The sequence below is a fragment of the Pteropus medius genome, unplaced genomic scaffold (assembly GCF_902729225.1).
Source record: "Pteropus medius unplaced genomic scaffold, Ma_sr-lr_union100, whole genome shotgun sequence".
Taxonomy (NCBI): Eukaryota; Metazoa; Chordata; class Mammalia; order Chiroptera; family Pteropodidae; genus Pteropus; species Pteropus medius.
In genome coordinates, this window is record NW_024354875.1 from 4,493,160 (window position 1) to 4,516,693 (window position 23,534).

At 45.8% G+C, this 23,534-nt stretch overlaps 1 protein-coding gene across 6 annotated transcripts in view; it reads left to right on the forward strand.

Annotated features, from left to right (window-relative positions):
• Positions 1 to 10,005: 10,005 nt before the first annotated feature.
• The window catches only part of IRS1 (insulin receptor substrate 1), a 56,264-nt gene continuing 42,735 nt past the window's right edge, over positions 10,006 to 23,534 (forward strand). For 5 of the 6 annotated variants that reach the window (XR_005651336.1, XR_005651337.1, XR_005651338.1 and 2 more), the window contains exon 1: positions 10,962 to 14,731. Coding sequence is in view for 2 of the 6 variants with exons in the window: in XM_039855805.1 (XP_039711739.1) it covers positions 10,990 to 14,706 (3,717 nt within the window). In the remaining 4 variants the exon portion in view is untranslated. Of the gene's footprint in view, positions 14,732 to 23,534 lie in introns of all 6 variants that reach the window. The other variant, XM_039855804.1, reaches the window with a different exon arrangement.

Consider the following 23,534-nt stretch of genomic DNA (forward strand, 5'->3'; position numbering starts at 1 on the left):
TTGTTTTTGTTTTTCTTCTGTCGATTTTTAAATATTCTCAGTTACCAACAGAGAAAACGCAATCAACTTTGGCCAAACTGAAATAGCAATTGTGTGGGAAGCATTGTTGATCTGTGCAAATGTCCACGTGCCCAAGCAAGGTCACCTTGGGGATTGGGCAGATCACTGCTAGGCAGAAGAGGAATAGGTCCACTGCCATGTGTAGTTGACACATGACAAATTGTATGTGGATTTTCTTTAACTTTTATATCATGATGAGAAAATAACATAACTGAAACAATAAAAAAGTCTCACAATTCATACAGAGATGTGTTTAAGTATATTTCGTAGTTCTTATTCCAAGAGTTACAATTTTTACTCTTTGGCAAATTGTGTGTCCGCTAATCATGTAGCTGTTTTTATTTTGCATAATTATATTGTCGGCTCTCGATTTATTTTACAGAAGATTTTATTTCTTCTTTTCCAACCTAAAACTAAGTTCTAGTATTGATCTTTGTCCTTTGGACACACTAAATTACTTTCCATTAATCTTTAAAAGTAATTCAAGATAAAATGTAAAGCCATTTTTTTTATATGGGAAGATTTTAAATCGGTGAAGTTTAATAAATCTAGAGGCAGATTTCTAGAAATAAACTTTCATCTAAATATATATTTTTAAAATTTTGATAAAAATTAGGACATCGCCCTCCTTCCTTACTCCCTGTGTCTCTCTCTCAAAATTTTAAGAAATGTCCAGAAGTCTAGATCTCAGAGACAAGGGTACTAAAGTTCCTGATGAGAATTATCTAAATATAATAAAATTTTTAAGTAAATTATTCAGAAAATATGAAATGTGTTGCCATAATTATCCTTGTAAGCACCACAGCTTTACTGTACATGGTTACTGTGCTGTACACATCTGAAGAACAGGTTGAACACTAGTGATTTCTCTAAAGAATGAAACTCTACCTTAAGCATTGTGTGGGAGATCGGTGTTGGTCAGGCTTACACATAACGCAAACACAATAAGGCTGAAGCCCACGCCAGTTCCTAGGTTTCCTCTGGTTTGACCGTCAGCAGCAATTAGCTCAGTTGTTTACTCTCTTCTCCCTGATGCAGTGTCTTCCCTTTGCCTGAAAGAGAACAGCCTTATTAGTTGCTCTGCTCAGTCTCCTTTGCTGGTTCCTTTGTCATATTCTATTCTCTACTTTATCTCTCTTGAGCTTGTTTGATTTTGATGATCATTATCCTTGTACCTGTTTACTCACAATCTTCCAATCTGAGGTATTTTTTTTAAGTGGCTACAAATTTTTTAATATCTTTCCCATAACGAAGTATGGTTTAGGTTTCTTTCCCTTTATTCTGACTGGGTTTGGTGACCGCTTTTACCAACAGAGTATATACAATAGGAGTGAAGTTCTATGATTTCTGAGATGAGGTCATAAAAGGCTACACAACTTCTGCCTGGTTCTCTTGGAACGTCCCTCTCTTTGCATGATCCCTCTTGAAATTCTCAGTCTGCAGATTCTCTTGTTTGGAATTCAGCCCCCCATGCTGTGAAAAAGCTCGAAGCCACTCGGAGAGATCAGATGTAAGTACTCTGGGTGACTTAGCCTTCCAGTCGCCCCTGCCCAGGTGCCAGACACATGAGTGAAGAAACTTCCAGATGATTCCAGGCTCCAGTGATCCAAGTTGCCCTCAACTATTCATCAATCCCAGGCCAGGGTCCCAGACATCATGGAGCAGAGACAAGCCATTGTCACAGTGTCCTGTCTAAATTCCTGACCCACAGAATCCTAGAGCATAATAAAATGGTTGTTGTTTTAAGGTAGGGTCTCCCAACCCCTGGACTGTGGACTAGTACCTGTCCATGACCTGTTAGGAACTGGGCTGCAGAGCAGGAAGTTTGCAGTGGGCAGGCGAGCAAAGCCTGATCTGTATCTGTGGCTGCTCCCCAGTGCTAGATCATCAGGCATTCGATTCTCATGGGAGCACCGGTCCCTGATGCCAAAAAGATTGGGGACTGCTGTCTTAAGGTGTGTCTTTTAGAATGGTTTGTTCACCCAGCAATACGAAAATTGACACACTGTCTCAGTTGATGGAAACTTTATCTTTCCAGTTGTACAGATTAAACAAACAAACAAACAAACAAAACACAAAAAACAAGCTTTTTCTCTCATGACACATCCAAACGACCTGCAAATCCTGCTGACCACCTTCAAAATACGTTCAGAATTTGATCACTTCTTATATCTCCCCTGCTGACTGGACTTCCACCTCTTCATAGTATTTTTGCAATAGCCTTTAACGGATCTCCCTGCATCTGTCTTTGTCCTTTCCTCCTTTTCCCAATGTCTATTCTCAACAGAACTGCCAGAATGAGTATTTAAAATACGTCACTACTCTGTTAAACACCATCCAGTGGTTTCCCATCTCAGAGTAAAAACCGAGGTCCTTAAAATGGCCCACGTGATCTTTTATGATTTCATCCACTGTTCTCTCTCTAGTCTCTCTACCTCCTCCCCCACTTCACATCAGCCTCATGTCCTTCTTCACAGTTCCTTGATGCCAAGCATGCTGCTAACTTGAACCTTTGCGCTGGCTAGTTCCTCTGCATGGAACCCTCTTCATCATTTTCTGGTTGGCTAGATAGCTCACCTCATTCAGGTCTCTATTTATCTCACCTTTTTGAATGAGGCTTACCTGGATCACCTATTTATAATTACAATCATCTGCTACCACCAGCATTCCCAATGCTCCTTATCTTGGTTTAATTTTTCTTTTCTCCCATATCTTATCCCTTTCTAACATACTAGGTATTTTAATCATTTAAGATGTTTAGTTTTATTGCCGTTCCTCTTCTCTTACTAGAATGTGGGCGGGTATGGGTCAGCTTTGTGCTGTATCTCAAGTACCTGAAACAGTGTCTGACACATAATAAATGCTCAATAAATATTTGTTGAAGGAATGAATGAGAATGAGCCCCTAAAAACTGAATTTTCTAGTACCTGAAGAAATTTAATTTTGGTAAATTGGGAAATACAAAATAATGATATTTTAGCTAATTTTAATGAAACTAATGTTAATAAAACTAACTTCAATTACCAACAAGTAATTAGTTTTTAAATATGTCTCCTTTATAAAAGAGAACAGTCCTTTTCTCATTTAGTCTCAATCCAAAACTGATGCAAAAAACAAAATATAAATTTACATGAATATATTTTACATGCACTTATGTCTAGTTTCCCTCTTTCCCACAAATACTTAATACACAGTACCAAGTAAATGATATTGACTCAATATTACAATAGAATGAAATTGGGAAATAATAACAAATATCTATTTTTTAGAAAATACTAACTGAATTATGTTCGGCGTTCTTAATTTGCGTTTCATCAGTATTTAGATTTCCATTGTCTAGATATGTGGAAAGTTTAAGTGCATCAGATTTATTGCTTACCAAGTACAGATTGGCCACAGCTTAAAAAAAAAAGGAAAAGCAATGAAAAATTTGTATTTGATTGGTGCCCCAAATATTATTATTTAAGTGAAACAGAATTCATTGGAAGAGATGTGAAATTGGATGGTTGTTGTGCTTTTAAAATCTGAAATATTCATATGGTGAGGAAAGCTATAGGTCAATCTTCTCAAACTGTAGGTCATGACATCTTAATGTGCTTGGAAATTAATTTAGTGGGTCTTAGAAAGTATTAAATGAAAAAGAGCGTGAGAAAGAAAGAAAGAAGAGTAGAAGGATCTGAGTTCATTGCAGAAAGTGAGGGGAGCTTGCATTTCAGTTCCGTATTAGTGTGCGTTCAGGGCTTGATGTACAATGTGTTTGTAAATGTGTTTTTACTGTGGGTCATGGCCAAAAGTTTTTAAGTCAATGCAGTATAATATTTCAGACTAAACCAGTGACTAGACTTGTAACAATTACTAGAGGTCAATCCACATATATTTCTTAATACCCTCATTTAAATTATAGGGGTTTAGACAGTCTAACGAGTGATTTTCAAATCTTCGTGTACATAAAACTCATGGGAATGGGTTAGAAAATGGAAGCTGTGCACATTAACCCACAGAGCTTCTGATCTGGTAGAGTCAGGGGCGAGATGGAGGAAGCTTCAAGTTTAATAAGGTGGCTGTGTTGTGGGTGGCCCGCTGCCCACGTGTAGAGCCACACCAGACACCACCATAGGCAGCAATGTAATTATGAATATCCTGAGTTCGAATTAACTTCTATCTTTCTAATCCACACGTAGCAAATATTACTAAGCTTCACACCATTTGTTTTTGTTTGTTTTCAAATGAGGGACCTCAAAGTCATAAGCTCCTGCTTGAGGAATATTTTTTTAAAGAAGGAGAAAAGAGAAAAGATATGATTGTTAACCTTGCGATTAGGGAAGGGATGTGGGAAAAGCGAGGGTCCTGGGTGACTAATGAGTCATTGTTAGTAAAACCAACTAGTTTACCTCTCGACTACTGAATAAAGGGCATTGAAAATTCATCATCGCTGAAATTATTATTAAAGAACAAAGAAGTAAAATTATTTTTTTTGGTTATTAAATTTCAGACTGAGTACATTACACCAAAAAGACAACTTTAAGATGCATAATGGGGCGAAGTCAACAAGTGGAGTGGTAATACCTTTTTCTAGATATTACCTAGAAATACCTAGGTAAAATATATGTCTCTTTAAATACAAGAAACAGCTGGGGGTTCTTTCTTTAGGTTAAATATCCAAAAGACTTGGTGGCATTATCTAAGATGACGCATTGACTGACAAACCTCCAATCTTTATCAAAGAGTGTAAAAGAAAATGAGAATACGATAATTTTATAAAACAAAAAAGCAAATCTTTTAGACATGTATCATTTGTTAGGGACTAACCTAAAAAATCACCAGTCAGTAAAATGTCTGAAGTGGAAATACTAAATAGTAGCCTAGAGTTTTCACCTTTCCTCAACTCAGCCTCAGCTATCTGTTAATTTCATGCTTTATTTATGCCCAAAGTGGCAAATATCAGAAATCAACTGCTAAGGGTATTAATATTTATGAAATCCTGGGTTAGATCTCAGTGTAGTAACCTTTCCTGGGTTCTCTCGTACAGATGGAGGATGAAATCAAGATGAGAGTAGAACGGGATTCTCACTGTAAGATCGCGATAATCGATTTTTCTCAAAGGCTCTGAGAAATCACCCTGGCCTGGCTCATTGCCTGCTCCAAACGGTTATAGCTCACAGGTAGCAACTTTTGTTTACTGGTTCAGGCTATAGTTTCACCTGTGCCCAAAGGTTTTAATTAAACATTTTTCTTTGTACCTAAGCCGATGATTCTTGAATTTTAGTGTGAATAAGAATCCCTTGGAATGCCGCTTAAAATGCAGATGGTGGGGGATTCAGTGTTTCAGTAGGACCTGGATGTAGGCAGAACTCTGCATTTTTAATCACAGCTTGGAAAACACTAACACAAATGTTTAAGAAAAAGAAACTCTTCACACTTGTCAGAAAGATTTGATACCTGTGATTGAAAAGAGAGAAGCCACAGTGCAATAACACCTCACTCAGTTAAGTAGAGTTTTATCACTGCTGTTCTCTTGGTATGTACCTAATATTAAAATGTACATACCCTGCTTTCATTTCATGGTACCATATCATTGTGCCTTTCAGCTAAGCACCAGTCATTTATAAAACGGTGCTACTGAAAGGGTGCTACCCACACCCACCCAGCAGAATCAGTATCATCTGGAATGAGTTAAAAATGCAAAACCTCAGCCTGCCCTAGACCTTCGGAATGAGAACCTGAATAGTAACAAGAGCCTCAGGTTTAAGAAGCATTGATCTAGCAGATTCTCAAACCAAATGTGACTTTCCAGTTCACTTTTAATTCCACTACTTCACATTTTTTAATCTCAAAGGAAGAAACGTTTTAATTACGAGAGAACACAAGGTTATTAAGGGGAAAGGCATACCCTGGCTCCCAAACTGTAGTCGGTGATTGATGACTTTTAAATCAGATGGCAATTGGTTGTTAATGAAATCTCATTTGCCTTGTGCCTCCTTTATCAAAAAAGAGATCATAGCTCTCTGTAATTGTATTCATCTGTCTTCCATCTTCACTGTAAGCTTCCTGTGGGCAAGGTCAGGTCTTAGATAGCTAAATCCTCAGTGCCTATCCCTGACACAAGGAGGTGCTCCAAATCACTGGGATGGAAATACATACATATATACACTTCAAATAAATTGCCAATCACTTATCTGAGTTCTAGTCAACCTTCAAGTTCAAGTTTAAGCCTCCTATCCTTCATAAAGATTTCCTCAGTCATTTTATCCACCATGATCTCCACCTGTTCCAGGTAAAATGCCACTTACCTGACATGTAACATACATATACAGAACTTTAATCATCAATTATCTTTATTTTTTATCTGTTATTACCCCATTGAAGTTGTAAGAAGCTGTCTCTACATATTTCATACTGCCTCGCAGAGTAAGCATTCAAATGTGTGTTACTATTCAGCTATCTTAAAGTAAAAATAGGCATTCAAATGAGAAAATCTACAAATTTTGATTTTCCTTCTAGCATCACTTAAATTGCCAAAATTAATTCTAGAGATGACAATATTTCAGTGGTTCCTCCAGCTGTTGCCTATTTATCTTAAGTAAAACATCTGTTTTGACATGAAATACTGTTCTTTTGGTATGTACAATTAATTTTTAAATGGTTAGTTGTACCTTTAGTCAACTCAATTCTAATTTCTGTTATTTATTACAGTAACTTATACTTATCTGTTAATTATAAAATGATTAATTTATAACAGTTTAATTCATAACCAAAATAAGTTTATAGCTAGAGATCACTTTAGGGATATACATAATAGTTTGTATGATGTCCTTGATAGCATCACACACAGACCAATATTTCCATTTTTAAAGCTAATTAATTGTAGGCATATTCCCCAATAGTATACCGACGGCATGTAAAGTTTTGACTCCTGGAATCATGACTACATTTGTGAATATCAGCATAGCTCCTCCAGTGTTTCGATAAATCATTATTTAGCTCCTTTAGTTTTAAAATGAGCTTTAGTCTATTACACAAATCCTCTCTTACTGTCCTATAGATGGCAGCATTGAGCAATGTATTTGGTAATAGGTGGCTTTTTGGTTTCTGTGAATTTTCATCTAGGAGTAAATTTTTCATACAGTACATATATCATTACAGTACACCACATGACTAATTTAGTGCAAGGTGACAGAATAATACTTGTACCTGCTCAAAATTACTTCAGTTAGATTCCGTAAAAGCATTCTTTCTAAGCTGTATATGATATAAACCAAATGTGCATTTCCAGAGTTATCCCAATTCATTAACAAAAAATATGTAGAGAACAAATGAACTTACTACATCGTTACAATAATAATAACCACTTTTAACTTTGGGAGTAAAACATCAGCAAGTACAAAGAAATGGCAATCTCTAATATTCTATGATCAGTGATTATCTGCCACGTGAAATCCATTGATCTGAACAGAATTTGTCTCAGCAATTTGGCTGATTTCATCATTGCTAGCCAATATATTTGCCCCTGAAGTTGAGTCTTTAAAGCAGAAATCCTTTCCCATTGAGAAATATATTTTGAAAAGCTTTTATAATAATTTATTTTATAAGATCAAAATCCTAACCTTTCTGTGAAGGTTATTGTAGATTTTTTGTAAATTAAATTGACCTTCCTGCCCTCTCTTCCTTTTAGAGAAGAGTTCAAGATTTTGTTTTCCATGGAGGTAAGTTCTTCTTATTTAGTCTTTTTTGGGGGTTGGGGGGGGTGTTATCATTTGAAAAGTAAATGTCTGTGGACTTAGATTGTTTTCCTACAAAATGTGAACTATCAAACCCGTAAAAAGCCCTTTGGCCTTAGATTACTTTGTTCCCAGTAAACAGCCTTTTATCTTTCTTTTTTCTTGCCAAGGATAAAACCCCACACAGTTACACTTTACCACTAACTTCGTGCTTCCCTGCTCCACGCCCCCCTCCCTTGCTCCACATAAAGCACGCTATACCCTCAGAATCTCGGTCACTGTTATTGCCGCCTCGTTACAAGTTCCAAATATATGCTATTTATAGCTTTGCTGTAGTGGGCACGTGTCTCCACATCACCAAGCTGTCAGAGGGAGAGAGGGCGGGCTTTCAATTCACAGTGTGTACACAAATTATAGATTAACCAGGTTTAGATGAGACTGCATGATGGCAGGGAACAAAAAGGTGAGAGGAGAAATGAGAAGCTCCCAGGCTTGGGTTGGGGAGCAGCCCTTTGCTGATGCCGAGTCCTCCGAATTCACGTATCACACGCTGCTGAATGGCGCCTACCGTTCTCTTTAATTTTTTTCCCGACGCTTCGCAACCTACCTTGGTACCCCTAGCATCTCTTTCCACCTCCCCTCCTGCAATGCAAGATTTGAAAGACAGGGAGCTTCACCAATCAGAAGGCTTCCCTAAGAAACTTCCCCCGCCCCTCACCCCTGTGTTAGGCCCAGGCGCGCTCCTCCGCGGCCCAGCCCGCTTGGCCACTGAGCATGCCCAGCGCCTCGACTGCTGCGTTTCCCTGCCAGCATCCCGCAGTGCCTGAGAGCTGGCGGCAGGCGAGGGTCTCCCTCGTAGAGAGGGGGTGAAAACCCCAAACAGGCCAGAAATGGGGTAGAAAAATTAAATAGCATTAGGACGAGTGACAAACGTCATCTCTCTAGGGTCCTTAATGCCAGCTGGACAAGCAGAGGACAGACTTGTTTATAGATCAGCTTAAAAACAAAAAAACAAAAAAAAACAAAAAAACTTTGGGAAGCGTTTGCTTGTGGTGACTGATAATGCAAGGTTAACTGTATTAAGAGTATCTCCAGCTAGATCCAGGCTGCTGATCTGCTCTCCTCATGAAGTACCCATTTCCTGTACAGTTGAGCTGGCACCGTCCTTGTTTTCTGCCGATTATCCTTGTAGTCAAGGGTAAAAATTTTATGGGGTGGTTCGATGGGTGTGGAAGCTATGTGTGAAACAAACACTTCAGCCAATATTTACGCAGTAGGATGTTGGCCTTAGGAACCCTCTCGTAGGTCCCTAACATCTTTTTAAAATCAAAAATTGATTTGAGACTACGATAAGGGGCATATGATTTTCTCTCCGTGCCTTCACCCCTAGGTGTGAATCCCCGCCCCTCGCTGGGTGGAGGAGAAGGAGCTGTGATATTTACATTTTCTTCCTAATTGATTAGCAGCTAACCGCGCAGCGCCGGACGTAGGACATTTCCCAGGGATCCCTCTTCTCGTTTTGGAGTGACCAGGATCCCCCTAAACGCTGCTCTTGGGTGTACCTCAGTTCCTTCGAGGTACCTCCCTGCGGCAAATGTGGGGATTCCAAGGTACAGGCTGGTCCAGGAGTTCCTTAGGAAAGCTTATAGAACGCCAGGCCTCCTCACCATGGCCTATCACCCCGAAACTGAAATGCAGCTTTTGTTATTTATTTCCGGGGGGGGGAGGCAGAACCTTGACTTGGAGCTCCCTCTCAAGAGGTCGATCTTACTGTTAGGTAAGATGCAGCCCAGCCTCCTGTGCCCCCTCCTCCCGGGCCCCTCCCCTCCCAAGCAGCGCAGTGCCCCCTGCTGCCCCACCACCTCCTCCGCGTCTCCCCCTCCTCCCCCACCGTCGTTTTCCCAGACTCCCCTCGTGCTTTCGGGTAGCCACCCAAACACCCCGCCCGCGCCCGCAGCGGGGATTCCTGCGGGCCGGGGGCGCCCTGGGTGGCACGCGGGTAGGAAGGCTGTGCTCCCCGGCGGGCGGCCGCGCTGGGGCGCTGGCCGAGCGCTGCTCGGAGGCTGGGCGCGGGCGCCGCTGCGGCACCGCCGGGGGGCGGAGAGGGGCGGGCGCGGGGCGGGCTCGGCCGGGAATGTAGAGACCCGGGCGGGAGCCTCCCGGCGGCGGCCGGGCTGCGGAGCGCGGAGGCTCCGTCACGTGTTTTTCTCCTCCGAGTGAGACGGCGGCGCGGTCGGAGGGGGCCGGCGCGCGGAGCCAGACGCCGCCGCTTGTTTTGGTTGGGGCTCTCGGCAACTCTCCGAGGAGGCGGGGGGAGGAGGGGAGAAGTAACTGCAGCGGCAGCGCCTCCCGGGGCAGAGGCTTCTTCCTCGACTCCTTCCAAACCTGCCCTCTCGTCCCCTCCCCTCCTTGCCTGCCGACCGGAGCGAGGGGCAGGGATGAGCCTGTCCCTCCGGCCCGACCCCACCCCAGCTCCGCCCGTTGCCTAGTAGCCTTTCGCGTGGAAAAGCCACTTTCTCCGCCCGCCGAGATGGGCCCGAATGGGGGCTGCAGAGGACGCGTCCGCGGGCGGCCGCAGCACCAGCAACAGCCGCAGCGCCGCGGTCTCTGCGATTGAGCTGGTATTTGGGCGGCTGGTGGCTGCGCGGACGGTTGGGGGGTGGGAGGAGGCAGAGGAGGAGGGAGAACCCCGTGCAACGTTGGGACTTGGCAGCTCGCCTCCCCCTGCCCAAGGATATTTAATTTGCCTCGGGAATCGCTACTTCCAGAGGAGAACTCAGGAGGGAAGGCGCGCGCGCCTGGAGGGGCAACGCGGGAACCCCCGGCCGCCGCCGCCGCCGCCGCCGCCGCCGCCTGCCTGCGCGGGACTCCAGCCCGGGCGGCGAGAGATGCATCTACTCTCTTTCCCGGCCGCAGCGGCTGAGAGGAGACTTGGCTCTCGGATCCGGGCTGCACTCCTGCCGGACGCACTGCCTGCCCCCCCGGGCACGAAACGCCCGTAAACTCCGGTCGGGGCTCTCTCCTTGGCGCAGCCGCTGCGTCCTGCTGCGCCCGCTCCTCCCCAGCGCGGGGGGCGGCGTGGATTTCGTAGTCGGGGTTTCTGCCTCCTCCAGCTCTGTTTGCATGCGCGGGGCCGCGGCCGGGAGCCTCTGCCCCCCACCCGGTGGTTTTTCTGCGCCTGCCGCTGCACGGCGGCGGTGGCAGCCGCAGCATGGCGAGCCCTCCGGAGACCGACGGCTTCTCGGACGTGCGCAAGGTGGGCTACCTGCGCAAACCCAAGAGCATGCACAAGCGCTTCTTCGTGCTGCGGGCGGCCAGCGAGGCGGGGGGCCCGGCGCGCCTCGAGTACTATGAGAACGAGAAGAAGTGGCGGCACAAGTCGAGCGCCCCCAAACGCTCGATCCCCCTCGAGAGCTGTTTCAACATCAACAAGCGGGCGGACTCCAAGAACAAGCACCTGGTGGCCCTCTACACCCGGGACGAGCACTTTGCCATCGCGGCAGACAGCGAGGCTGAGCAGGACAGCTGGTACCAGGCCCTCCTCCAGCTGCACAACCGTGCCAAGGGCCACCACGACGGGGCCTCTGCCCTTGGGGCAGGAGGTGGCGGGAGCAGCTGCAGTGGCAGCTCGGGCCTTGGCGAGGCTGGGGAGGACTTGAGCTACGGGGACGGGCCCCCAGGGCCCGCGTTCAAGGAGGTCTGGCAAGTGATCCTGAAGCCCAAGGGCCTGGGTCAGACAAAGAACCTGATTGGCATCTACCGCCTCTGCCTGACCAGCAAGACCATCAGCTTCGTGAAGCTGAACTCAGAGGCGGCGGCCGTGGTGCTGCAACTGATGAACATCCGGCGCTGTGGCCACTCAGAGAACTTCTTCTTCATCGAAGTGGGCCGTTCCGCAGTGACAGGACCTGGGGAGTTCTGGATGCAGGTGGATGACTCGGTGGTGGCCCAGAACATGCACGAGACAATCCTGGAGGCCATGCGAGCCATGAGCGATGAGTTCCGCCCTCGCAGCAAAAGCCAGTCCTCCTCCAACTGCTCCAACCCCATTACTGTCCCCCTGCGCAGGCATCACCTCAACAACCCGCCGCCTAGCCAGGTGGGGCTGACCCGCCGCTCGCGCACCGAGAGCATCACCGCCACCTCTCCCGCCAGCATGGTGGGCGGGAAGCAGGGCTCCTTCCGTGTCCGTGCCTCCAGCGACGGCGAAGGCACCATGTCCCGCCCGGCTTCGGTGGACGGCAGCCCCGTGAGTCCCAGCACCAACAGGACCCACGCCCACCGGCATCGGGGCAGCTCCCGGCTGCACCCCCCGCTCAACCACAGCCGTTCCATCCCCATGCCTTCTTCTCGCTGCTCGCCTTCGGCCACCAGCCCGGTCAGCCTGTCGTCTAGCAGCACCAGTGGCCACGGCTCCACCTCTGACTGCCTGTTTCCGCGGAGATCTAGTGCTTCTGTGTCGGGTTCCCCCAGCGATGGCGGTTTCATCTCTTCGGATGAGTATGGCTCCAGTCCCTGCGATTTCCGAAGTTCCTTCCGCAGTGTCACCCCGGATTCCCTGGGCCACACTCCACCCGCCCGCGGAGAGGAAGAGCTGAGCAACTACATCTGCATGGGAGGCAAGGGGGCCTCCACTCTTACCGCCCCCAATGGGCACTACATTTTGCCTCGGGGTGGCAACGGTCACCGTTACATCCCAGGAGCCGGCTTGGGCATGAGCCCTGCCCTGGCTGGCGATGAAGCAGCCAGTGCTGCAGATCTGGATAACCGGTTCCGAAAGCGGACTCACTCTGCGGGGACATCTCCCACCATTTCCCACCAGAAGACCCCATCCCAGTCCTCCGTGGCTTCCATTGAGGAATACACAGAGATGATGCCTGCCTACCCACCAGGAGGTGGCAGTGGAGGCCGGCTGCCGGGGTCCCGGCACTCCGCCTTCGTGCCCACCCAGTCCTACCCGGAGGAGGGTCTGGAAGGGCACCCCTTGGAGCGCCGTGGAGGCCACAACCGCCCAGACACCTCCACTCTCCACACTGACGATGGCTACATGCCGATGTCCCCAGGAGTGGCCCCAGTGCCCAGCAGCCGAAAAGGCAGTGGGGACTACATGCCCATGAGCCCCAAGAGTGTGTCCGCCCCGCAGCAGATCGTCAGACGCCATCCCCAGAGAGTGGATCCCAACGGCTACATGATGATGTCCCCGAGTGGCAGCTGCTCCCCTGACATTGGCGGTGGGCCCAGCAGCAGCAGCAGCAGCAGCAGCGCCGCCCCTTCTGGGAGTAGTTATGGGAAGCCGTGGACTAATGGGGTAGGGGGCCACCACTCCCACGCCCCGCCGCACCCGAAACTACCCGCGGAGAGCAGCGGTAGCAAGCTCTTGTCTTGTACAGGTGACTACATGAACATGTCGCCAGTGGGAGACTCCAATACCAGCAGCCCCTCTGACTGCTACTATGGCCCTGAGGACCCCCAGCACAAGCCAGTTCTCTCCTACTACTCATTGCCAAGGTCCTTTAAGCACACGCAGCGCCCCGGGGAGCTGGAGGAGACTGCCCGGCACCAGCACCTCCGTCTTTCCTCCAGCTCTGGTCGCCTTCTCTATGCCGCAGCAGCCGAAGACTCCTCTTCCTCCACCAGCAGCGACAGTCTGGGCGGGGGACACTGCGGGGCAAGGCCTGAGCCCGGCCTCCCGCATCATCTCCACCATCAGGTCCTGCAGTCCCATCTGCCTCGGAAGGTGGACACGGCTGCGCAGACCAACAGCCGCCTGGCTCGGCCCACCAGACTGTCCCTGGGGGACCCCAAGGCCAGCACCTTACCTCGGGCCCGAGAGCAGCAGCAGCGGCCAGCCCTGCTGCACCCTCCGGAGCCCAAGAGCCCAGGGGAATATGTGAATATCGAATTTGGGTGTGATCAGCCAGGCTACTTATGTGGCCCCGTGGCATCCCGCAGCTCGCCTTCCATCAGGTGTCCATCCCAGCTCCAGCCAGCTCCCAAAGAGGAAGAGACTGGCACGGAAGAGTATATGAACATGGACCTGGGGCCGGGCCGGAGGGCCACCTGGCAGGAGAGCCCTGGGGGCCAGCCTGGCAGAGTGGGCCCTGCACCTCCAGGGACTGCTAACATGTCCAGGCCGACCCGGGCAGTGCCTAGCGGCCGGGGTGACTACATGACCGTGCAGGTGGGTCGTCCCCGGCAGAGCTATGTGGACACCTCTCCAGTTGCCCCTGTCAGCTATGCTGACATTCGGACGGGCATCGTGGAGGAGGCCAGGCTTCCTGGGGCCCCAGCGGCTGCTCCCTCCTCATCCTCAGCAGCCCCTGCTTCACCCACTGTGCCTCAAGGAGCGGGGGAGCCGGAGGCTCGCTCTTCCCTGCTGGGGGGCCCGCAGGGACCCGGGGGCATGAGCGCCTTCACCAGGGTGAACCTTAGTCCCAGCTGCAACCAGAGTGCCAAAGTGATCCGCGCAGATCCACAAGCGTGCCGGAGGCGGCACAGCTCCGAGACCTTCTCCTCTACTCCTAATGCCACCAGGGCGGGCAACACGGTGCCCTTCGGAGGGGGGGCTGCAGTCGGGGGCAGCGGTGGTGGCAGCAGTAGCACTGAGGACGTGAAACGCCACAGCTCTGCTTCCTTTGAGAATGTGTGGCTGAGGCCTGGGGAGCTTGGGGGAGCCCCCAAGGAGCCGGCTCAGGTGTGTGGGACTGCGGGGGGTTTGGAGAATGGTCTCAACTACATAGACCTGGATTTGGTCAAGGACGTCAAACAGCGCCCTCAGGAGCGCCCCCCTCAATCGCAGCCTCCCGCACCCCCGCCCCAGCATCAGCCAATGGGCAGCAGTGAGAGCAGTTCCACCAACCGCTCCAGCGAGGATGTAAGCGCCTATGCCAGCATCAGCTTCCAGAAGCAGCCAGAGGACCTCCAGTAGCTCAACTGGACACCACACACAGCAGGTGCGTTTCATGGTGACAGTCAGAGGACAAAACCGCTTTTCACCTTGTGCTTGATTTCTCTTCCTCTTTGCCTCTGCCCCTTCCCTGTCATTCCCACTGCTTCCTTAGGGAGTCCACTCACTGGAGGAGGGGAGGTCAGGGCACACAAGATGCTCACCCCACAGTCACACCTGCATGATAGTCAAATAAACCTGTAGGAGCAGCCACACGGGGGGGAAGCCTGTTTTATTTGAAGTTCCCAAGGGAAGTACTTACGGTAGTGTTTTCAAAACATATTCTCTTAAACCAGTTCTGAGATTTGTGGAGTTCAGATATAAGAACCTTGGTCTCCTTATTGAAGTTTACTTTTGACACTATATTTAGCTTACTCCCTGGAAGGGACAATTCTTCTACAAAAATATTTGTTACAACGGGCTGAGACCTTCATTTAAGGCAATTTCTCAGAGCTCTGAGGTTGATCACGATAAGTCGCTCTGTGTACTTTAGTTCTGTGATTTCACAATATCAAAGGCAGCCTCAGTAGCGGTGGGAGACGTCGATTTGTATTTGCATTTCCCTAAAACGATTCAGGAGCAAGAGCTTGTTTAGGCTTATGCATTTAGAGAGAAATACCTGTCTACGACTCTTTAGAATATAAGGGCGATGCTTCCTTTTTGTTCCTGGACCAGGATTTGTGAAGTACGCGCACACGCCAGCCCACCACCTCGCAGGCATGACTGCTTTTGTACAGGATATGCGGTGAAATCTGCATGTGTCTGGGACTCATTATTAGTTAAGAGTTATGGAAATTCACCCCTGTGTGTCTGCTTCACAGTTGTCTGCTCCTGCACGGGCCTGCACAGAGACTTCACACACATCATCTGGGGGGGGGGTTCGGGAGAGGGGCTACTCTGCATCTTCTGTAAAATTACTTCATATTTTTATGTTGAAAGACGGAATATTAAATCAGGGAAATGGAGGGGTTTGGTTTTTGCTTCACATTGAACATAAGGGCTAAACCCTGTACTCTTCATTTTTAGGATATTTATTGTTTGCCTTTAAGTTCAAGAATAGATGCCTCAGTAAATGTTGAAAGTTGGCTTTAAGTCTTCTGTGGTTAATGCTGTGTTGAAAATGAAAAACATTTGTAATAGGAAATTAGCCTGCCCTTCGTTCTATTGAGCCTGTTTTCTGGTGGTCATAATTGTGGGAAGAAAGGAGTATAGTTTGCAAATAATGTGATGAGTTGGCAATGCAGAAGTTTCCAGCATTTGGAAACACTTTATTCTGACAAACTGTTTATCTTGTGATGGTCTTTTTAAAATGTGCTTCACAGAATGAGCTTTTAAAAGCATTCTTCTTCTTAATATATGTCCGTTCATAAGAAATTAATTTCTACATTGGGTTCCTGTTGATAAATACTTGTTGATTATGTGGTCCCAGCCTCTTAGATTTGAATAGTTTCCAGTATTTGATCCATGTCCTTCTCTATTTTGTAGAACAAGGTATAGGTGTATGAATAAACTAATATTTTAGGTGAGAGGATATATTATAAAAAGTATTTATTTGATCAATATTCAGCACTTATTTTCATGATTCACTAGAAGATTTTGTGTTTATCAACATGAACGGTAAAACTTTTGGTTATTTCAAAGATGTTTTGGAGAATGCGAGTTCCTCTAACACTTTAGTCATTTGTGATACAAAGTCTTCATTTATAAATAATAATAATTTGAAGGGGGGGGGAACCCCAGCAGAACTTAAATTTGGTTTTAAAGGAGATGAAGGAAGAGGCTAAGAAACAATACATTTTCCTCACCTGTTTTCTTAATTCAAACAGGTTTCTTTTTATAGAATAAATAATATTTCCTCTGAAGGAAATTGATGACCAAATAGCTTTTGTCTTTCAAAAGGGGTTAAAATCCTCCTTGTGCGGAAGATACATTAAAAACCAACCTACCAAAACAATTTTTCTATTTTTAATTTTCTTAGGAAAAAAAATATTATTGACTAATCATACAATCATATCCCTAATAATCTCGGAGTACCAGTAGACCACGCTTTAACATCACCATGCCAGAAAAGTCTACATTTATTGGTAAGATGAAAATACAGCAAGATGAGGAGGGGGTGCTGTTTTAAATGAGGCACCAAATGCTACTTGGCACATTTACACCCTGAATTCTGCTTGCTGGCCTTTGCCCTGTTGAGTTTAAAATATGATTTCGATAGTCAATTATTATCTGAAACGAAAAGAAATCAAACCTGTCCTGGGCAAACAACCTTCCTAGGAATGAGTGTTAGTTTGTGAAAGTGTGTTCCTGACTCCCTCAGCAGTTTCTTGTCTTTGCCTCTTTCCCACGTCTCAGCTAACACCTGAAACGTGAAAGGAAACGAGGTGCTCTGAAGCTGAGCCTTCTCCTATCCGCTCACTTTAAATATCTCCTCTCGTCTAATGTTTTTCACAGTCTATTCAAGGGGAACATTTGTGAGGCATTTCGCTCGGGTTCCCTCTGCTTCACTGCCTGTCCAACCACGGTTTGTTTCTCTGGTCAGTCTGTCTCCTCTGACTTGGTTCTAACCTGCTGGATTGATTTCCCAATATTCCCCATCTCCCATTCCCTTTGTTTTCCGCCTCTGATTTCATATTCCTGGCATTGCCTGCCCTGTTTGCTCCATTTTTGAATTCCACAGCACTTGTGGCCTGCGTACTCTCTGCAGAGTAAATTGAGAGCCCAAGGAGGGCGGGCAAAAAGGACACAGCAGCAGTTCAGCTACCTTTAACCAGGGTTTCCCTCCAATTTGTTTTTCCGTTTTGAAACTGCAGGTGGGAAGAGAGCAGGTTTTGGCAAAGACATAGACCCAAACCATCCTTTTGAGGTTCCCTCCCCTCCCCCCCCCCCCGCTTTTTCTGGTCATTTTGTTAAGTCTCCCTAAAAAGGCGCGGGAGCGGGGGTCATTTCCTTTCACTCTATTTCCTTTTGTGATTTCAAGGATTCCATACCTCCAGGACGCCCTCCCTACCCTCCTTCCCTCTCCCTCCTTCCCGTTTCCCTCGCTGTGTGGCCTTTTTGTCTGGCGCTAACCCTCTCGGCTCTGGCACTTTCCCGTTTCCCGGGTCACCTCCGCTTCCTGCATTCCTCCCTATTTATTTGGCACTTGGCTTCCCCTCCCGCCTAACCCCCTTTCGCTGGGGGTTGAGGACTGCGTGGCAAGGCTGACGCTGCTCTCAGAACTCTCCCACCCTGCCCATGCCGGGTGGCCGGGGGACACCGAGGGGGCCAGCCCCTTCCTCACCAGCCCCTTCCCCTGGGGCAGGGCAGTGCAGAGTGTGGCTCTGAGCTGGCGGATGGGCGCTGATTGGCTCCTGGAAAAGCCAATCAGTGAGCGTATCAGCGGAGCTGCCTGAGGCGGGGCGGGGCCTGGGGCTGGAGGGTGTGGGACGGGGGCCGTGGCGCGCTGGGGCCTCGTCCGGGGGTCCTGCTGTGGCTGCGGGCTTGGCGCCCCTGGCCGCCATCTCCCACGCGTTTCCATCCACCCCTCCCCTCTAGAGCCTTCAGAACTGAGCCAAACACGAGCCCCTCCCATCCCCTCCCAGAGGATGTTCTGCACTCTGCCTTATTCGTGCATCCAGACCAGAATCCTAAGAATGAGAAAGTCCGACCAGCCCACTGACTGAGGCCGGAAATACACACTTCCTCTTATTTTTAATTGAGAAAAATCCAGGCCGTGACCATGTGACATTCCCCATTTTGTTTCCCTCCTTTCGTTACTACGGTTTACTACGACACTGAGTTCCTTCATCTTCTTGTCTTAAAATCCACGAGCAGGAGGGAGCTGCAGCACGTGGTTGTAGGATTGATTGGGTTGGCTTAAGATTCTCACATTTACATTCCTTCCTAATGGGAGGGAGGAGGAAAAAAAAAACAGAAGAGAATACATGTGCTGTGACTGGCACTGGGGATCATCGGAAAAACTCATTTGGCTTGACATTGCATTAGGGTCAACACCATATAGAGTGCCTGCAGTTTGCAAAGCATGGAGCTGGATAAGATCAACACAAACTGACCCTTCTAGACCCGAGGGAGCTCACAGTGAAATGAAAACGTCGGATAGAGCTTGCAAATCGTGAGAATCTAGAGATTCATTACAAGGGCTTGGATAGGTTTCCTTTCTGAGGTTGGAAGAAAAGCTTTTTTTAAGCTCTCAGAAACAGATCTGTTTTTTGACCAGTGACAGCCCAAGTGAAAGCTCATCAGGGTAGGCTGGGGGAACCGATTTTAAAAGCCTGCTAGATTTGTGTTGTGCTTCTTCATATAACCAAAATTATGTGAGACGCATTACTATATGGGATGGAAAATTTGTTCACATTTATCCTTTCTGAAATAAATGTGGGAAATAAGAAAAAGAAATACTGTGGCAGTATTTTCACCTCCTCCAATCCTATCCCTTTCAAATAAACATTTCTCACCATCCAGCATCCCTGAATCATAAGCCCCAAAGGCAGCATTTTTTCCTCAGGTGCCCGTTGAAATAAGTAAAAGTGTAAGGAAGAGCCACTGCCCAGTGTAAATCCTATGGCCTAATACTGCTTCTGAGCTGTGGAAAAGAGTTTTTCCGCAGTTCCAAAAAACTTTGAGCATCTAACAAGCTTTTTAATTTCTGCCATTGTTTAGGTGGCTTTTATATTTAAAAAAACAAATCTGTATAAAAATATTTCATATATTGTAGTCATTTATCTGACTGCCCCCCAAATAAATACTGTCTCCAGAATTGCTGTGCAGTAGGGACTTAGAATTCAAAAGTGCATGCTCCCCACCTTTTTTGGTTTATCAGAATTCCTGGAAAATAGCTTTATGTTATCTTGACTGATGCAATGGAAAAAGTAGCTCCTTGGAGCCAGAGATCTTGTGTTCTAACAGCCAGTGCCCTTCACTAGCCAGGTGACCTTGGGCAAGTCACTTAAGTTCTCTGGACCTTAAGAGAACTTGAGAATGTCGTTCTAAATTATTCTAACCTCCTTTGCAGCTCTAAACATAGGCATATTTTGGAGAAAAAGGCTGATTCTTTAATGGGTCAGTTGTAATGCGGATTCTTTCTGAGGAAGCTGCTGAAGGGCTCCTAATGAAATGCAGTACAATAGTTTGTTTTGTTCTGTTCTGCCTTTTGGATCAGACACTCTTTATGGTTTGATTAAGGACTGCTTTTAACCTTTTCTTCTTTGGAAGGGACATTTTCAGGTTTTTAACATACCTTAAGACAGAACCTCCTGACTGCATCAGTCTAAGTTTTTAAAACATTCTCTAGACTGGATCAGGCTTCTCACACCCCTTTTATTAAAATCAAATGTGTGGCCATGCAAGTCACCTGCTAATTTCTGCATCCTAAGGTCAACTGTTAGAAGTGTCTCACCCCACCCCACAGCACAGGTCACACTTTAACCAGTTTGTTTCTATGACATTATTCTATTCATTCTGTTGGAAATCGCCCTTTCTTGAACTGGTGATCTCTTTATGGATAATGTTTCTCATTTGTAACATCAGAAACCTTCAGTGAGGTATCCATTTGAATGAACGGAAAGGAAACCTGAGAGGCCAGTTGGGGATTGTAGGAAGTCTTCCACAATTTTTTTAGTTTTTGTTTTCTCTGGTAGGTGTATTGAAAAAGTTCCTTGTTTCTCTTGCCGGCAAAATGAGTGTTGGCCAGCTTTTTTGGGCTTTCGGATTTTTGATTAGTTAGTTGAGCTTACACAGCTTTGCTGACCCAGTATTATTGTGGCTGTCCGGTTGCCATTGTATTCAGGAGTTCTGACCCTTTGGGCATCTCCATGTGGATTTCATAAGTCGTTAGAAGAGTCTGTTGACTCTTTCATTCAGAACTTCCGTAGACTTATCTTTTCCAATCTTCCTGCTATAATCAGATCTATTTCTTAGCTGTATAGTATATAAAAGGTTCTTTTTATTTCGCTGGATTGGTAATTCTAGGATAATAGAACCCTTCACAATGTTAAAATTTTGTTTTGCTTTATTTTGAAGAACGTCATTTCCTCAATTATTTCCTCATGTTTCAGAGTTACTGGAAATTGTATTCAAGGAAAGTAGCTTCTTGTGAATTCAGTTTGAAGTGATTTTCACACTGAAGATTCTGTAACTTTTTTTATACTCATGCTTTTTTGTGTTTTAATATAATAGATACTCTTCTCAACCACATTTAGAATTAAATAATTGATTTATTTCATTATCTTATGAGTCCATAGCTATGTGGCAAACTTTAAAAGCTCTTCTTAAAGTGTTATTGAAACATGTTCAAAAGTTGTAATCACACTGAGTTTTAACTTAACAGTTACATTTGAATATTAGTGTAGTATAATAGTATACTAATTTCATACTAATATAAAATAGTCACAAAAAAACTTATGGTAAAGCTTTTTTTAAATGCTAGGCTAGTAAATATCTATTTACTTCTCATCTTGTCTTACATTATGGAAATGAATCTCCTATTCTTAGTTCACAGAAAAAGAGGGAAGATGGATTAGATAAGTATAATGTATGGTTATCTATGGGCAAAGGAATAGTCTCCATTTTAATAATGTTCTTGCTGCAGGCTCTGCTATAATCTATAAATTTGGTTGGATAAATGTTATTTGTGCTGCTTTAATGAGTTACTGATCTTTGAATAGTAGAGCTTTTAAAAATGCTATGTTTATGTTGAAAAGGCTGCTTTTCTTTTTCATCTCCCTTTCTGCATTTTCATTAATGATGGCAGTAGAATCGAATATGTGGGTCAGACTAATTTTAATCTTATCTATCTTCAAGCAGAGAAGGGATTTTGTAGTTTTATTACCCCTCCCCTGAATGTTTTAGTGAGTAAGCTCAATTGTATGCATTGTTTTTCCATTCCATGGTTTTTTGTTTGTTTTTTGTCCTCACCCAGTCCCCCGCTCCCTGGGTCACACTTTGCACCACCCCATCTACCCCTGACCTGGCCCACTTAGAGCCAATTGGGTGCTAATTGGTTGGCCTGAAGAAGATACTGGAGAAACCCCAGTTGTAGTGAGAGAAAAAGACAGATAATCTCCCCCTCTTGCCCCCCATTTTTCTGTTGACAAAAATATACTTTGATGTGAGTTCTCTGATCTTCCTTCACGAATTTATGCCATTTGCCAAACAGTACCACTTAGTCTTATGAAGTTGATAGTTGTGTTATGTTTGTCGAAATGATCAAGGAGGCAGTTTTTATTCTTCAAATACATATCTACAAACTGTATTTTGTAGAGAAAATCATGATTCTTACTTTTAAGAAGGTTATCATCTGAGACAGGCAACATTAAAAAAGAAGATATTTGTAAAAATATACCAATTAGTGGAAGGTTTCTGAAATATTCAGTAATTACTATGCCTTTAACTATTCGTTTGAAGTTCTCCAACGATCACTTTCCTGTTCATTTAAGAATCGTGGGAAGGGCTCTCTCTATAGGACATGAGAGAGAATCATATTACCCTCGAATTTTAGGGATTGTGGGAATAATCAGAAGAACTTCAGCATCTCCAGTGCAGAGTTAGAGGCCACCCATCTGCCAGCTCCGACATAGGTCATCAGACCTTGGCCAAACCATGATTTTTTGTTGATCCCCTCTCTCTTCTTTCCTCAATAAACACCATTGAACACCTGTTGTGTTCCAAATAGCACATACTCTGTTGAAAGATGAGGATGGATGCTTGGAGGAAAGAAACGGGAGTGAGGGGAGTTCATTCAAGTAATTAGCAAATTTCTGTGGCACCAGGGATCTGGGCTCAGCTAAATGGAGGTTCAGAATACGCAGTCCACGGGAGTCAGCATTTTTCATGTACTTACAGGGAGAAAATGCCATCCACCTCAGAAATTTGTGCTTTTCTTCATCGTTCCAACCCAGGCTTCCTGCCTCACAATCCCACCAGCATCCTTAAATAGTCGATAAGGCCTTGAGACCCTCGTTTGGAGGAGTGGTCCATTTTCAGATATGCAGTTAGCAAACGATATTGGCAAGAAGCAAGAAAAGATACGTTTGGCTCTTTCATCCAAGTGAAGCAGCCAGTACAGGGGTCCCGGTGTTAAATGAGCAGGAGTTCAATGACGACTTGTTATGGGTCGGTCGGGGTTAGGAAGCATGGCGTGAAGGTGGAGGCTGCAAAAGAAATGGTGAAGTCTTTTCCATTGGTCTTGGAAGCTCTCTTATTCAAGGACTTTTTTCCCCCCTCTCAGTGGGTGGTTTTTATTTTTAGTAGTGAAAGGCTCTCACCCTCTGACCTTGGGTTCCTGCGCTTGCTTCTGGCTGGAAGTATAATCTCCTTTGAGATTTTGTCATTGCTGCCTCTTAAGTGTGCGCACACACTTTCCTTCTCTGTTTTGATGATGTGCAGTCATATCTGTTTTTAAGTTTGCAGTAGTTTTTTACAGAAACATAAAAAAAGCCTTTTTTTTTTTTTAAGACCACCGAGTTTTATGATAGCTTGCTCGCTGGGTCCATTCACACTTTTTTTTCTTCAAGTTTCTGGTTCAGGCAATAGATGCACATGCTATAAGTTTCAAGTAATTAAATTTTTTTTAAGGTATTGAATGAAGAATAAGGCCCCCTCCCGCTCGTTGCCCAGCTTCTCTTCTCAGAGGCTACCATCAATGATTTTGTTTTTTATCTTTCCGGAGGTGAACTATTCATAAATTTTGAAGCTTCATAATAAAAAATTGGTGGTATGCCCACTGCTCAAAGTCTTCTATGGAAGAACATGCTCAGATCTCAAATTTCTGCACTAGAGGAACACAGCAGACAACATACCTCTTACAATAG